The sequence below is a fragment of the Pseudorca crassidens genome, chromosome 19, assembly GCF_039906515.1.
Source record: "Pseudorca crassidens isolate mPseCra1 chromosome 19, mPseCra1.hap1, whole genome shotgun sequence".
Lineage (NCBI taxonomy): Eukaryota > Metazoa > Chordata > Mammalia > Artiodactyla > Delphinidae > Pseudorca > Pseudorca crassidens.
In genome coordinates, this window is record NC_090314.1 from 32,946,230 (window position 1) to 32,959,725 (window position 13,496).

At 43.6% G+C, this 13,496-nt stretch overlaps 1 protein-coding gene across 4 annotated transcripts in view; it reads right to left on the minus strand.

The window, feature by feature from the left end:
- The window catches only part of C19H17orf67 (chromosome 19 C17orf67 homolog), a 34,772-nt gene that overhangs the window by 19,139 nt on the left and 2,137 nt on the right, over window positions 1-13,496 (minus strand). Inside the window, exons 2-4 of one of the 4 annotated variants that reach the window (XM_067716288.1) lie at window positions 7,651-8,074; window positions 5,150-7,218; window positions 4,095-4,195 (exon numbers count right to left, since the gene is read on the minus strand). In XM_067716288.1, coding sequence (XP_067572389.1) covers window positions 4,095-4,195; window positions 5,150-5,204 — 156 coding nt within the window. In that variant the 5' untranslated portion in view covers window positions 5,205-7,218; window positions 7,651-8,074. The other 3 variants (XM_067716287.1, XM_067716286.1, XM_067716289.1) reach the window with 3 other exon arrangements.

The following is a 13,496-nucleotide window of genomic DNA, read 5'->3' on the forward strand; positions in this document are numbered from 1 at the left end:
AATTAACACAACATTGTAAATCAACTGTACTTCAATACAAAATACTGTAATTTTTTTAAAAGGGGGTGAATTGCTTCTTTTTTTTTTTTTTTTTTGCTTCTTTTTATATAACAGGTGATTCGTATTATTCATCTTGCTCTCAGTAAATCCCTTAAAAGGAAAAGTCAACAACAAGCCACAAGGGGGAACCAGGTCAGACAGCAAGTGCAGGAGGCCGGGAGGCCCTGGTGTTTGAGAAAAATGCCTACGTGAGCCCCTCCAGGGCCTCCAGATAAACCCCTCTGGCCCTCACCAAGTCCACAGCCGGCTGCCAGGGCTCTTCCTACCAGTTGCTGACTGGCACCAAGAACCTGGTCGTCCTGAAGCTCTATCCAGACCCTCATATTCTATATGAGACCTGGGATGAAACTTCTAGTCAGACTCTGGGCCAAACTCTGCATTTTACAGAGAAAACTGGGTTTTCTCTGTAAGGAAAAAAAAGGAAAGGACTCATCCTCATTCTAAAGCCCAAAGTCCACAACGAGTTTGTGCCGAACACCGCGTGGAATCACACTGAGGGGGAACTCTCTTCCCACCTCGCCCACCGCTGCACTGCCTGTAAACTCCGCATCCTTCCAGCCTCAGCTCCGTGGCGCCTCCTCCAAGAAGCCTGACCAGCCTCTCTCCTCCTTCCGGTTGGAGCTTGAAAGCCCTGTCCTCAGACCCCGTGTGCCAGATGACCTTGTTAGAGAGCTGGAAACAGGCCGGATGCTCTGGCTCATCCGTCCCCATGCAGTGCACACAGCATCTCAAATGAACGGAGAATGTCTAGTCTATGGACTCAGTGCCTGGTGCTCGGCCCGGCACGGTCGAGGTGAAGTATAATTAAGTGCCCATCTTGGTCAGCAAGGAGTGCTCTCTGATTGACCACCTGACCCTCTCACTCTGTCTCTCTGACCTGCATCTGAACGAGTATCCCATCTACTCTCCAGACCCTCATTTCAACACTCAGCTAAATGCATTCCCAACCGGACCACGGGAGCTGCTGTTACCCATGGCAGGTCTCCCCCAGAAGGCTTGGCCCACTGGTTCTCAGCTTCGGTTGCATACTGATGCCACCTAGGGGGCTCTCACCCCCCTCCCCAATGCCTAGGACACACCGCAGGGCACCCCTCTGTGCGGGGAACCCAGGCATCAGATTCTTAACCTCCCCATTTGGTTCCGGCATGTGGCCAAGGTTAAGAAACATGCTCCTAAGAAAAATGGGATTCCAGAAACTATGTGTTGGTTCAGCCAGTACTGCGTGTGGGTGGATGTATGACAGTGCGAGAGACACACAGAGTGACACATGCAGTAAAAGAGAAAGAGACTGTCCATCATCATAGCCAGTGTTCCTCACCCCCGACACGATTACATTTCAGGCCACATCATTTTTGTTGTGGGAGCTGCCCTGTGCATGGTAAGATGTTTAGCAGCATCCCTTGCCCTAACCCATTAGATGCCAATAGCAAACCCTCCTCCCACCAGTTGTGACAACCAAAAATGTCTCCAGACATTGCCAGATGTCCCTGAGGCGGGGGAGCAAAATCACCCCTGGATGAGAACTACAGGTATAGGCTAGCCGCCAAACAACTTATTGCATATTTACGTTCACATTTCAACTGCAGGCACACAGGCATGTTTCCAAACTTGACTAAGTGGCTGAGGATTCTGGACACAGGTCAGTGTCTTTGTGACAGACATACGGGACTGTACCATACACGGGATGGGTGGGAAATGGTGGGTGAGTCTAGAGAGAATCACAGAAACTAGATCAGGCAGGTTCAAGGCAGCCAAGATGAGTCAGTGGTGGTCAAGCCTATAAAAGATGACCAAAACCAACAAAACCCAAAAAGCCAGATATTCAGTAAAGTAGCAATGCCAGAGGCAAGCAGAGGGTTGTCACAGGTGAAGGCAGGTGATGACCAGGAGCCAGGAAGAGGGAAATGAGAGAGAAGGAGCTCATGGAAGTTCTGGGCAGGGAAGGACCACCCCAAGCAGCATTTGGGGATAAAGTGTAGCATGGTGTGTAGCTGGCATGGGGGGAGGAAGGACGCTGGGGGCGGAGGCGGAGCCGTAACACCCACACCCACGTGCTGCCTGATGCCTAAACCACCCCCAGTCCCTGCCCAGGCCGCCCTTCCACAACCAGAGCTCAGGACGGCCAGGGCCAGATGCCAGCAGAGAAAACACCCAGCCAACGCTGGGGCTGAGCAGAGCCTGTCTACTGAGCACCTGGAGGGGGCCTGCTGCCTCAGAGCCCCTTGAACCAGCCTCCCACAGCCTCCAGGGCCCCCAGGGAAGAGCCTCTGGAACGGCCCCTCCAGACATCACCCCAAAAGAGCAAAGAGCCAGTTGGAGTTCCCCAGGACCCTCGGGCCAGGCATCCTGCTCCCCACTGGCTCCCTCACCATCCACCCCGCCCCTTCCCAACCCTCATCCCCCGTGCTGGAGGCTTGGTTTCCCCCAATATCCCCTCACGTTCCTTCTCATCCCCTCGGGATCCTCTGTCTCTGCCCACCTCTGAGCCCTGGTGTGCTCAGACTTCAATGCTGGGCCTCTTCTAAATGCATCTCAAACCATCTGTGCACTCGCCCATTCGAGACATGCTTTGATTGTCCTCTACTGAACCCAAGGTAAAGTCCAACGTACCCGAAGCCCTGCTGCTCTTGCGCCGGCCCACCTCCCAGACCCCTTCCACCTGTGTGTGGAGAGTCCAGCCACCTCTGACTTCTCCTACCAAAGAGAACAAAGCCACGTCCACCCCTAACAGCCTGAATCGCTTGCTCGTTTCTAAGCCGTTCTGTGAAACAGTGATTTGCTGACTCTTCTGTGTCTGCCACCAACTCTGAGCAGAAACCCAGGTGACTGTCTGCAGCCTCGGCCCCACCCCGTCCCCGGTACTTAATACTCAAAGGAGCTGTTACCGCTTGCTGAGTACTATTTTAAGTGCCTTACTATGAATTACTTTATTTTATTCTCATAAAGTAGTTGTTTCATGCTCTTATAATAATAATATTATAGAAATATGAGTAATAATATTGTTTACCCCCTTTTCATAGTCAAGAGTACTGAGGTACAGAAATGTGAGGAGACTTCTTCAAAGTTACATAGTTTGAAAATGGGGAGATTCAAACCGGGACAGTCTGCCCACAGCCAGTAATCTTCACCGCTGTGCGACCCGGCATCATACTGAGAGACTTTTAAGTGAACTAATCCAACTACCCACACGATTCCGCAGGGAGCAAAGGCCAGTGCTGCTGCAGATCCTCTGGGCCTCAACACAGAGATGCAATGAACAGAGGGTGAGCATGCGGCCCGGCTGATGTGGGCACAGGTGGGAGACCAGCCTTGACCACAGACATGGCTTCACAGACACGCTGACTCTGCCTGGGTCCCTGCTACTTACATTCACCTGAGTGGGGTAAAAATACCAGGAATGTCGGCACTTCCATCGTGGGAGGGAGAGAGAAGCCAGGCCCGAACTGGCCTGAGGCCAGGGTGGCAGGGCCTAGTAGCACCCACCACAAGTCACAGAGTGAAGGCAGCAGAGGGTACTCTGGTTCAGAAAGACTAGGTGGATGCCACAAACCTACAGGGCAGAGCTGAGGCCAAAGACCAAAATCAGAGGCACAAGGCGAGGGTGGAACCTGGTGGCAGCAGGGGCAGAGATTCTGCCTACCCAGACAGAGCATCACTAGCCGGGGATGCTGGTCCAGCTTGCCCGGCACCCAAGGGAAGAGGGAGAAGATGGGGTTGGCACCAGCCTCAGGGCACAGCTCCCTAGCATCCCATTCAGGGGAGCCACCCAGCCGCCCACGCGGGATTCTGGACTCCCACCATCGGCCCCACTGTTTCCACTTTAAATACTGTTCGAACAGTAGGGGAGCAGAGCTGGCACCTCCGGAGAAGAAAAGGCGTGAATAAGAAGGTGAGATCACCTTACACCTGGGACTCCACAGAACCTCCATCTAGCACCCATGCTGGGCTGGAACCAGCACCTCATTTGGGTTCATAATGAACAAGCATTCAAATGATCTCCCTCTCCCTTCAAAGAGCCAGAGCCCGGAACTCACCCTCATGGGCTCATCAGGGAACCCGGGTTTGCTCGGCCTGTCCTGGCGCCGGGATCTCAGGACCTGTTTGGCCTCCTTTTCCGTCAGAATCGGGGAGGCCCCTGAAAAAGTCAGGAAGGGACCTTAGGGACTCTCAGACACACGCATCCATGCTCCGTCTCACCATCCAAGGCGAAGCATTTGCAAGTCCAATTTGGGTCAACGCACAAAAGTTCTTTCAAAGGGACCTGTCCCAAGGACGAGGCGTTCCAGAGGGCTCAGAGGGGAATTTTTAATTGTTTCTAACATGGTTAACTCAGAATAAAAGCATATTTACCTGCTGCCGCCATGGCTCATTCCTCTAAAAGTGGCTGTTAATTTAATGAACACGTTTCTTTAAACATATTTTCTTCAGTTCACTGGTCAGTGTGTTTATTGTCCCTCAGGGTTGCTTTGGTGGGATTCTTTTAAATCCTCAATACACTAAATCAAGTTTAAGTTGTTATTAGAAAATTCCCCCATGACAATAAGATTATATTAAACTTGATAAGCACCCACGATCCCTCAAAGAAAATATTATAACTAAAGTAAGTTAAGTTTTGATAATCACACACAAATTCTAAAAGATACTATTATAATAAAAGTATATCAAGGGAATTCTCTGGCGGTCCAGTGATTAGGACTCCTGCTTTCACTGCAGTGGGCCTGAGTTCAATCCCTGGTCAGGGAACTAAAATCCCACAAGCCACGCGGCGTAGCCAAAAAAAAAAAAAAAGGAAAAACGAAAGTATATCAAATTCTGATGATCTCAGATAAACTCTAAAAGACAGTATCCTTGAAGATTTATCAGCATTTTTGAGAATTAGTGTTCAATATGTTTAAAGATTAAAAATATAATTTATCCCTAATTATACCAATTCCGGGAGCCTGCTCTTAGGAAGAAAAAAAAAGAAGCACTGAATTATTATACATTACATATTACTTGAAATTTTGAAAACATATTTTAAAAATATAAGATAGACTTATTTCAGTTTATCTTGTCAGCACAGAAATAGGTTTCGGGAGTTAATGCTCACCTGAGAAGAAAATCAGTAAGGTGAGAGACAGCACGAGCACAAATAACCTCTTCATCCTGCCTTGATCCCTCTCTCCGCCTGTTGCAGAATGAATCCCCCCGGTCAAAGAGCCAGCCTACTTGAAGAGAGCCACATCCGGCCCAAAGGCTGTTTATGCTCTGACTAACAGCACTCACAGCATGACGCTAAACGCATCTGACGCTAAATTTTCAGTATGATCACGAAAATATTTTCCTCTGAATTCCTATAAATTTTCATCCTGAGGAAGGAAATTATCCTTCTGTCATCAAACTTTTGGAGCTTGAATTTGACAAAGCAACACATGACAACCATTTCATTTAAATAGATATGTCTATATATACATCATGGAGTAGTTTGTGTTTATCTGTAGCTTCAGTTCATGCTCCTACTGTTTCATTGAGAATTAATCACCTCTCACATTTACATATTTTATGACATTTTTCCAAAACCCATTCACCAATCCATTTTGACCTCCCCAGTAATTTCAGAAATTAGCAGGGAAATTATCAAGGAGCCTAATGAGGGGAAAAATTTTTTTTCAGCTGACCTTGAAGCCAGATAGACCAGGGTTCATGCCCAGGCTTCCCCTCTTTCTAGCAACATAAACTTCGGTCAATCACTTATCCTTTCTGAACTTCAGTTTCCTCTCCTGTACAAAGGAAATAACAGTACCTACCACGTGGGTGATTAAGGATGAGGGATAAGGGATGAGATGCATGGCTCATCTTCATTTTACAAGTAAGGAATTGGGGTTCAGACAGGTGAAATGATGTCCAAGTTCATACATTTTGCTGAAGTCGAGCCAAATTCTTCTGTTTTTAAAGCCTGGAGCTCTTCCCATTATACCCCAAAAGGGCCTTGTGCAATAAGTCAGTAATACTGTAAGCAGCCTTACTCCACACTTAAGTTTATTTTTATAAAGATAATAAAATCTCAATAAGCTGAAGTCTTTTTAAATTCAAATCACCAATATATATTACATAAATTATTAAATATATTATAAAAATATGTGTGGAAGGTATGTGGCATTTATTGGGATAAAATTCTCAGTTCAGAGAAATGATCTGATGTTTCTGTAGTTACTTTGCCAGCTCAAAAGAAAACAACCCCCTATCGGTAGTTGCCCAAGTTTATGCTAATGTTGTGTAACTGATATTAAACTTAAATGTTCTGCCCATTCTGCTGGTATAAAAATAGTCTGAACCGACTGTTATCAAGGAAAAGAAATCATGCATTGTTAGCAAAGTTGTCTCATATGTTAATTTGCTCAAAATTAGATGTTTGGTTTTACGTATTCTGTTGCTATTAACGTCCTTCTGTTCTCATACAGTTTTCAATAACTGCGAAATTTTAGGAGCACTATTTTAGCAATATACATTTGTCACATGAAGCATCTTGGTTTTTTATGTGCATTGTCAAGTTTTTTATTCCTCTTGTTCTTTGTGGTTGGAACAAACACTAACTGCACTGTTTTGTTATATCAAATAAACATCTTCTATGCACCAGAAAAAAAATTTATACCTAGCTAGAAATTTCTAATGTATCCAATGTAAATTCAGTACAAAAGTATTTTTTAATTTGGTAACTGCTGTCTATATCAGCACTGTCCAATAAAATCATAATGTAAGTTATGGATGCAAGCCACATAAGTTAAATTTTTCTAGTAGCCACATTTTTTAATAGTAAAAAAAAGGTAAAATTTTTTAAATTATATTTTATTTAACATGAAATACGCAAAATATTGCTTCAACATGTAATCAAGATAAAGTACTAATCAGATATTTTACATTCTTTTTTTTTGTACCACGTCTTTAAAACCTGGTGTGTATTTTATACTTGCACATTTCAAGTGCTCAGTAACCACATGTGGCTAGTGGCTACCACACTGAACAGTGTAGGTCCAGATTCTTCCATCTCTCATGCCACTACCAGAGTCTAGGCTACTGCTACTTCTCACCCAGCCTCCTGCACCAGGCTCCCAACTGGTCTCCCAGCTTCCCTCCCTGTTTGCTTCAATCCATTCTCCATGCAGCAGTAATGATGGTCTTCTTAAAACAGAAATACAAAATATAAATTGGACCTCATCACTTCCCTGCTTACGAGTCTTTCTTTATCTTCCCACTGGGTTCAGAATAGAATCAGAAACCCTACCGTGCACTACAGGACGCTGTGTTACCTGGGACTGTGGTTTTTTCCAACCCCACTCCAATCGCACCCCTCCAGCTCATGCCAATCCAGCTGCGCTTCGTTACTTTCAATTTAACAAGCTCTTTCCCACCCAGGATCTTTGCACATGCTCTTCCTCCCTCTTTTAATGACTGGACTCTTCTCAGTCTTCAGGTTTCAATTTGTACTTTCTCTTGCTCAAGCAAGCCTGTCTTTACCAGCATACTTAATGAAGGTTCCCTGCCACCCCACAACCACCATGACTCTCTACCTCACAGCACTCCCCGTAATGGGTAAATGTTGTCTTTGTTTACTTTTTAAAATCTGTCTCCTCCACTGGACCGTAAGCTCTAGGTAAGCTTATGTTACTTTTTTTTTAATATTGTTTCTAATATTCTCCATTTATTTATTTGTTTGTTTGTTTTCGGCTGTGTTGGGTGTTCGTTGCTGCGTGCAGGCTTTCTCTAGTTGTGGTGAGCTGGGGCTACTCTTAGTTGCGGTGCGCGGGCTTCTCATTGTGGTGGCTTCTCTTGTTGTGGAGCACAGGCTCTAGCCGCGGGGACTTCAGTAGTTATGGCTCGCGGACCCTTAGAGCACAGGCTCAGTAGGTGTGGCACACGGGCTTAGTTGCTCCGTGGCATGTAGGATCTTCCCAGACCAGGGATTGAATCCGTGTCCCCTGCATTGGCAGGCGGATTCTTAACCACTGCACCACCAAGGAAGTCCCGTGTTACTTTTCTAATTTAAAAAAAAAAAGAGAGAGAGAGAGAGAAAGAAAAGGGAAACTTGGGTGGACAGGAGAAGTGAGACTGGAGAAAGCCTGTATCCCACCCTGGGATGTTGGTTCAAGGTCTCAGGTGGAGAGGGCCCCTCAGGTGTGATACTCGCAGGGTCATTCAAATGCCTTTCAGGTGGGCTCTGGAGATATCATCTCAAAAGGGGGAACTATAGAAAAACTGAAAGAGCAAGGTAACCTGATTGTGAGTGTCACTCTGGTGGGGAGAATTCTCTTCTACCTGCCTATGCTCCTTTCTAGGGAAAGTGTCAGCCAGATCAATTAGGTGAGTCAACAGGGCTCACAGTAGAAGACACAATTCCCAAAAAATCCACAAGGTGGCAGAGTAGAGAGAAGAACCTGGGACAACAAAGGTCAGGGGAAAGACACTTCAGGCCACCAACATTCACCATTCCAGAAGTTGCCAAGAATACCAGGGAATCCACTGGAGGTGGAGAGGGGTGGCACTGCAGTGACTCAGACTATTTTCCTAGGATTTTAATTGATCTGAAGGTCCCCATCAGATACTGAGACATGGGAAAGCTACATTACCAATTTGACAACATTTAAGAATATATAAAGGAAGAGTGCTACCACCCATATCACAGCACCCTGACATAACTGATATTTTCATTCATGTGGGTTTCCCATCTCTTTTAAAAAGAAATCCTTAAATGTTTAAAGATCAGTGATAAAGCCGACACCATCAAGTTCTCAACACCATCACACTGCATACTCTTTCAATAGGATAAGACAGTGATTTCAAATTCTGTGAGCTAAAGAAACTTCAGAAACAAGGGAACATCTTTTTTTCTTTTTCCCTATAGAAAGCTGCTGAATCTGTCTCAAGAGAATTATAACGTGTCCACATTCTTTAGGCCCAGAGCCAATAAAATAAATTCTAACATTCCTTTTTGCAGTTGTTTTCTTTTTTATTATTAGTTTTTTTGGCTCCCTTTCCCACTAGACTATAAACTCTACATTTTTACCATGTACATATAATTGTTGTATACTATTCATAATAGTACCTCCATAAATCTCATGTGTACCTACCCACACATTAATTTATAGGCACACTGTGTGGGCAGATGTTAGGTTTGGGTTAGGCAGATCGAATTATTAGCACCAGTTCTTCACCATCACCAGTGCACCTCTATGCTCTTCACCATATGACTTTGCAGTCCTGCCCCTTAACTTTGGGCCCAACCACGTGACTTGCTCTGGACAACGGGATGGTAGCAGACATGACACAAACAGAGGCAGGAAATGTGTTTGCAGAGTTAGGGGTACCCTCTTGCATTTTGCAGCCATTGCTACAAAAAGAGCTTCCCCCAGACAGCTGCCATCCTTCAAGCTAGGTCTCAGAATTAACTCCCATGAAAAGTGTCTGCACAGATGTACAGCCTCCAGCAGACCCACCCAGCCCAGTCCAGCCTCACTCAGCTGACCTCCAGCTACCACCACCTGTAGCAGAGCCTCCCATTAACCTGCAGACCCTTAAGAGTAAATGATTATTTCAAGCCACTGAGCTAGGAGCACTTTGTTACACAGCACTACTCTGACAACAGATAACTGATACGGGGGTATAATGGGATGGTCAGCGTGTCCAAATCTGGGTGCTTTGGGGTCTAAGTTAATAATAGGGTCCTGCCAGATACTTCATTCAAAAGTGAATGAATATCTGCTGTGTGGGCTGAGTGATATAATGGTCCAGATTGTGGGCTGCAGAGTTATCAATAGAGCTGGGCTTGAATCCTGGCTCTGAAACTTATTATCTGTGCCACACTGAAGCTGTGTGACATTGGGCACATTTCTTTACTATCCAAGTCACTGTTTACTCACTATTAAAAAATAATAATTATTATAATAAAACTTATATCTTAAGGTGTTTTGAGACTTAAAAGAGAAAGTGTATGTAAAGTACTTGACAGATATAGTAACTAATACCTGGAAACTATTACTGTTTTATTATTCCTCCTTCTCTGTGAAATCACTCTTTATATTTGCACACCCTCCCCATTCTCAGACACATGATAGAAAGCCTGTAAAAAAATGTTTAATGACCAAATGATATCGAGATTAACCAAACACATCTTAAGATAATTTTATATACTGTTGAAATAAAAATACATCTTTATTAGAAAATAAAATATGGCCCCTTTTAAGTGTGAGTTGCTTTCCCCTGCTCTGTCTCTACACCCCACGCCCTGAGTTTCCTTTCACGTGTCCTCAGTCCTGCTATACAAACACACACCTTCCTCTCTGGAGCAGCAATACAATGGTAAGACGGTTTAGCCTTGGACAGGGCCCTTTCTGGCCTGCTGCATGCTTCCCCGAGCAGGCTATAATTTCTGCTCTGGGCCAGGACGTTGGCCTCAACTTACATCTGCCCAGCAGGTAAGGATGGCCAAGGTCTCACCAGGTCCCTGACAGCTATTGCCAGGCTTCTCTCCAGCCTAAACAGGAATGACCACGGCACTGGCAAAGGTGTAGGAATGTAAGATGGTACAAATAAACACATGAGGGATGGAGCATGGACTGAATAACTCGTGAAACCACCTCTAAGGCTACTGTTATATTTCATTGAGGAAAATGGCTAAGGCTGTAACTGGAAGAGAAAAGCTCCAATTCTTCTGGAGAAAAAAATACTGAAATATGTGTTGTTTTTCTCTGTGGGATTTCAGTTGGGATGACAAGCTTGAGGGATTAAGAGATACTCTAGCAGCGGTTCTCAAATCTTAAGGTGCCTAAGAGTCACCGGGAGGATCATCGGACATCTGAGAAAGCCTCTGACACGGAAGATGAAGACAAAAGAAACTATAGGAAAAAGCAACTTGAGGCAATCACAGATCAGGCAAGGAGAGGAAGGAAGAAAATATCTAACAGTATCCTCCGAGAGATGAGAGAAAAATTTTTCTCCCATGAAGCATGAATAGGATGCTGTAAAAAAAGTAAGACTCAGAAAACAAATCAACAAAAAAGTTCTTAGAAATTAAAAACTCAATAAAAAGATTCAAAAATAAAGCTATGAAAATCTTTTAGAATATTAGAGCAAAAATGAGAGATTAAAAAAAACTGAGAAAAAAATGTTTACACAGAGGACATTTATCCAAAGGATTTGTAAACTTATGTCCACACAAAAACCTGTACACAGATGTGTCTAGGAGCTTTACTCATAATTGCCAAAACTTGGAAGCTACCAAGATGTCCTTCAGAGGTAAATGGATAAATAAACTGTGGTCCATCCAGACGATGGAATATTATTCAGCACTGAAAAGAAATGAGCTATCAAACCATGAAAAGACATGGAGGAAACTTAAATGCACGTTCCTAAGTGAAAGAAGCCAATCTGAAAAGGCTACACACAGTATGAGTCCAATGATATGACATTCTAGAAAAGGTAAACCTATGGAGACAGTAAAAGGATCAGTGGTTACCAGGGGTGAGGGTCTGGGGAGAAAGGAATAAGCAGAACCCAGATGATTTGTGGGCACTGTAATAACCTGTGTGACACTATAATAGTGGATACATGTCATTATACATTTGTCCAAACCCACAGAATGTACACCACCAAGAGTGAACTCTAATGCAAACTATGGACTTTGGGTGATGATGCTGTGTCAATGTAGGTTTATGGATTGTAGCAAACACGCCACTCTGGTTCAGGATGTGGATAATTTTTCTGTACTTTCTGCTCCATTTTGCTGTGAATCTAAAACTGCTCTAAAAAATAAAGTCTATTTTAAAAAGAGAGAGAAGAGGGAGGGGGTATGGGGATATATGTATGCATATAGCTGATTCACTTTGTTATACAGCAGAAACTAACACAATATTGTAAAGTAATTATACTCCAATAAAAATGTTAAACAAATAAATTAATTAAATAAAAATAAAAAGAGAGAGAACGGTCTAGGAGGTCCAACATCCAGATAACAGAAGTTTCAAAAAGAACACAGAAAATAGAGAGGAGGAAATCAACAAAGTAATTCCAGAACTGAAGGACATGAGCTTCTAGACTGAAAGAGTCCAGAAAACCTGGCAAAATACATGAAAATAGACTCACACCAAGGCACATCTTTGTGAAATTTCAGAACACTGGAGAAAAAGCAAAGATTCTACAAGTTTCAGGAAAGCAAAAACAACTTGCATTCTTGGGATCAGGAATAAGAGTAACGTCAGACATCTCTACAGCAACACTAAAAGCAAGCAGAAATGGAGAACTGTCTTTAATGGTGTGAAGGAAAATTATCTCCAACTTGGAATTCTACATGCAGATAAATAATCAGGTATGGAGGGTGGAACAGAGACATTTGTAGACACCATGCAAGGACTCAAAAAAAAGCTCAAAATGGATTAAAGACCTAAATGTAAGGCCAGAAACTATCAAACTCTTAGAGGAAAACATAGGCAGAACACTACATGACATAAATCACAGCAAGATCCTTTTTGACCCACCTCCTAGAGAAATGGAAATAAAAACAAAAATAAACAAATGGGACCTAATGAAAATTCAAAGCTTTTGCACAGCAAAGGAAACCATAAACAAGACCAAAAGACAACCCTCAGAATGGGAGAAAATATTTGCAAATGAAGCAACTGACAAAGGATTATTCTCCAAAATTTATAAGCAGCTCATGCAGCTCAATAACAAAAAAACAAACAACCCAATCCAAAAATGGGCAGAAGACCTAAATAGACATTTCTCCAAAGAAGATATACAGACTGCCAACAAACACATGAAAGAATGCTCAACATCATTAATCATTAGAGAAATGCAAATCAAAACTACAATGAGATATCATCTCACACCGGTCAGAATGGCCATCATCAAAAAATCTAGAAACAATAAATGCTGGAGAGGGTGTGGAGAAAAGGAAACACTCTTGCACTGCTGGTGGGAATGTGAATTGGTACAGCCACTATGGAGAACAGTATGGAGGTTCCTTAAAAAACTACAAATAGAACTACCATATGACCCAGCAATCCCACTACTGGGCATATACCCTGAGAAAACCATAATTCAATAAGAGTCATGTACCACAATGTTCATTGCAGCTCTATTTACAATATCCCGGAGATGGAAACAACCTAAGTGTCCATCATCGGATGAATGGATAAAGAAGATGTGGCAAATATATACAATGGAATATTACTCAGCCATAAAAAGAAACGACATTGAGCTATTTGTAATGAGGTGGATAGACCTAGAGTCTGTCATACAGAGTGAAGTAAGTCAGAAAGAGAAAGACAAATACCGTATGCTAACACATATATATGGAATTTAAGGAAAAAAATGTCATGAAGAACCTAGGGGTAAGACAGGAATAAAAACACAGACCCACTAGAGAATGGACTTGACGATATGGGGAGGGGGAAGGGTGAGCT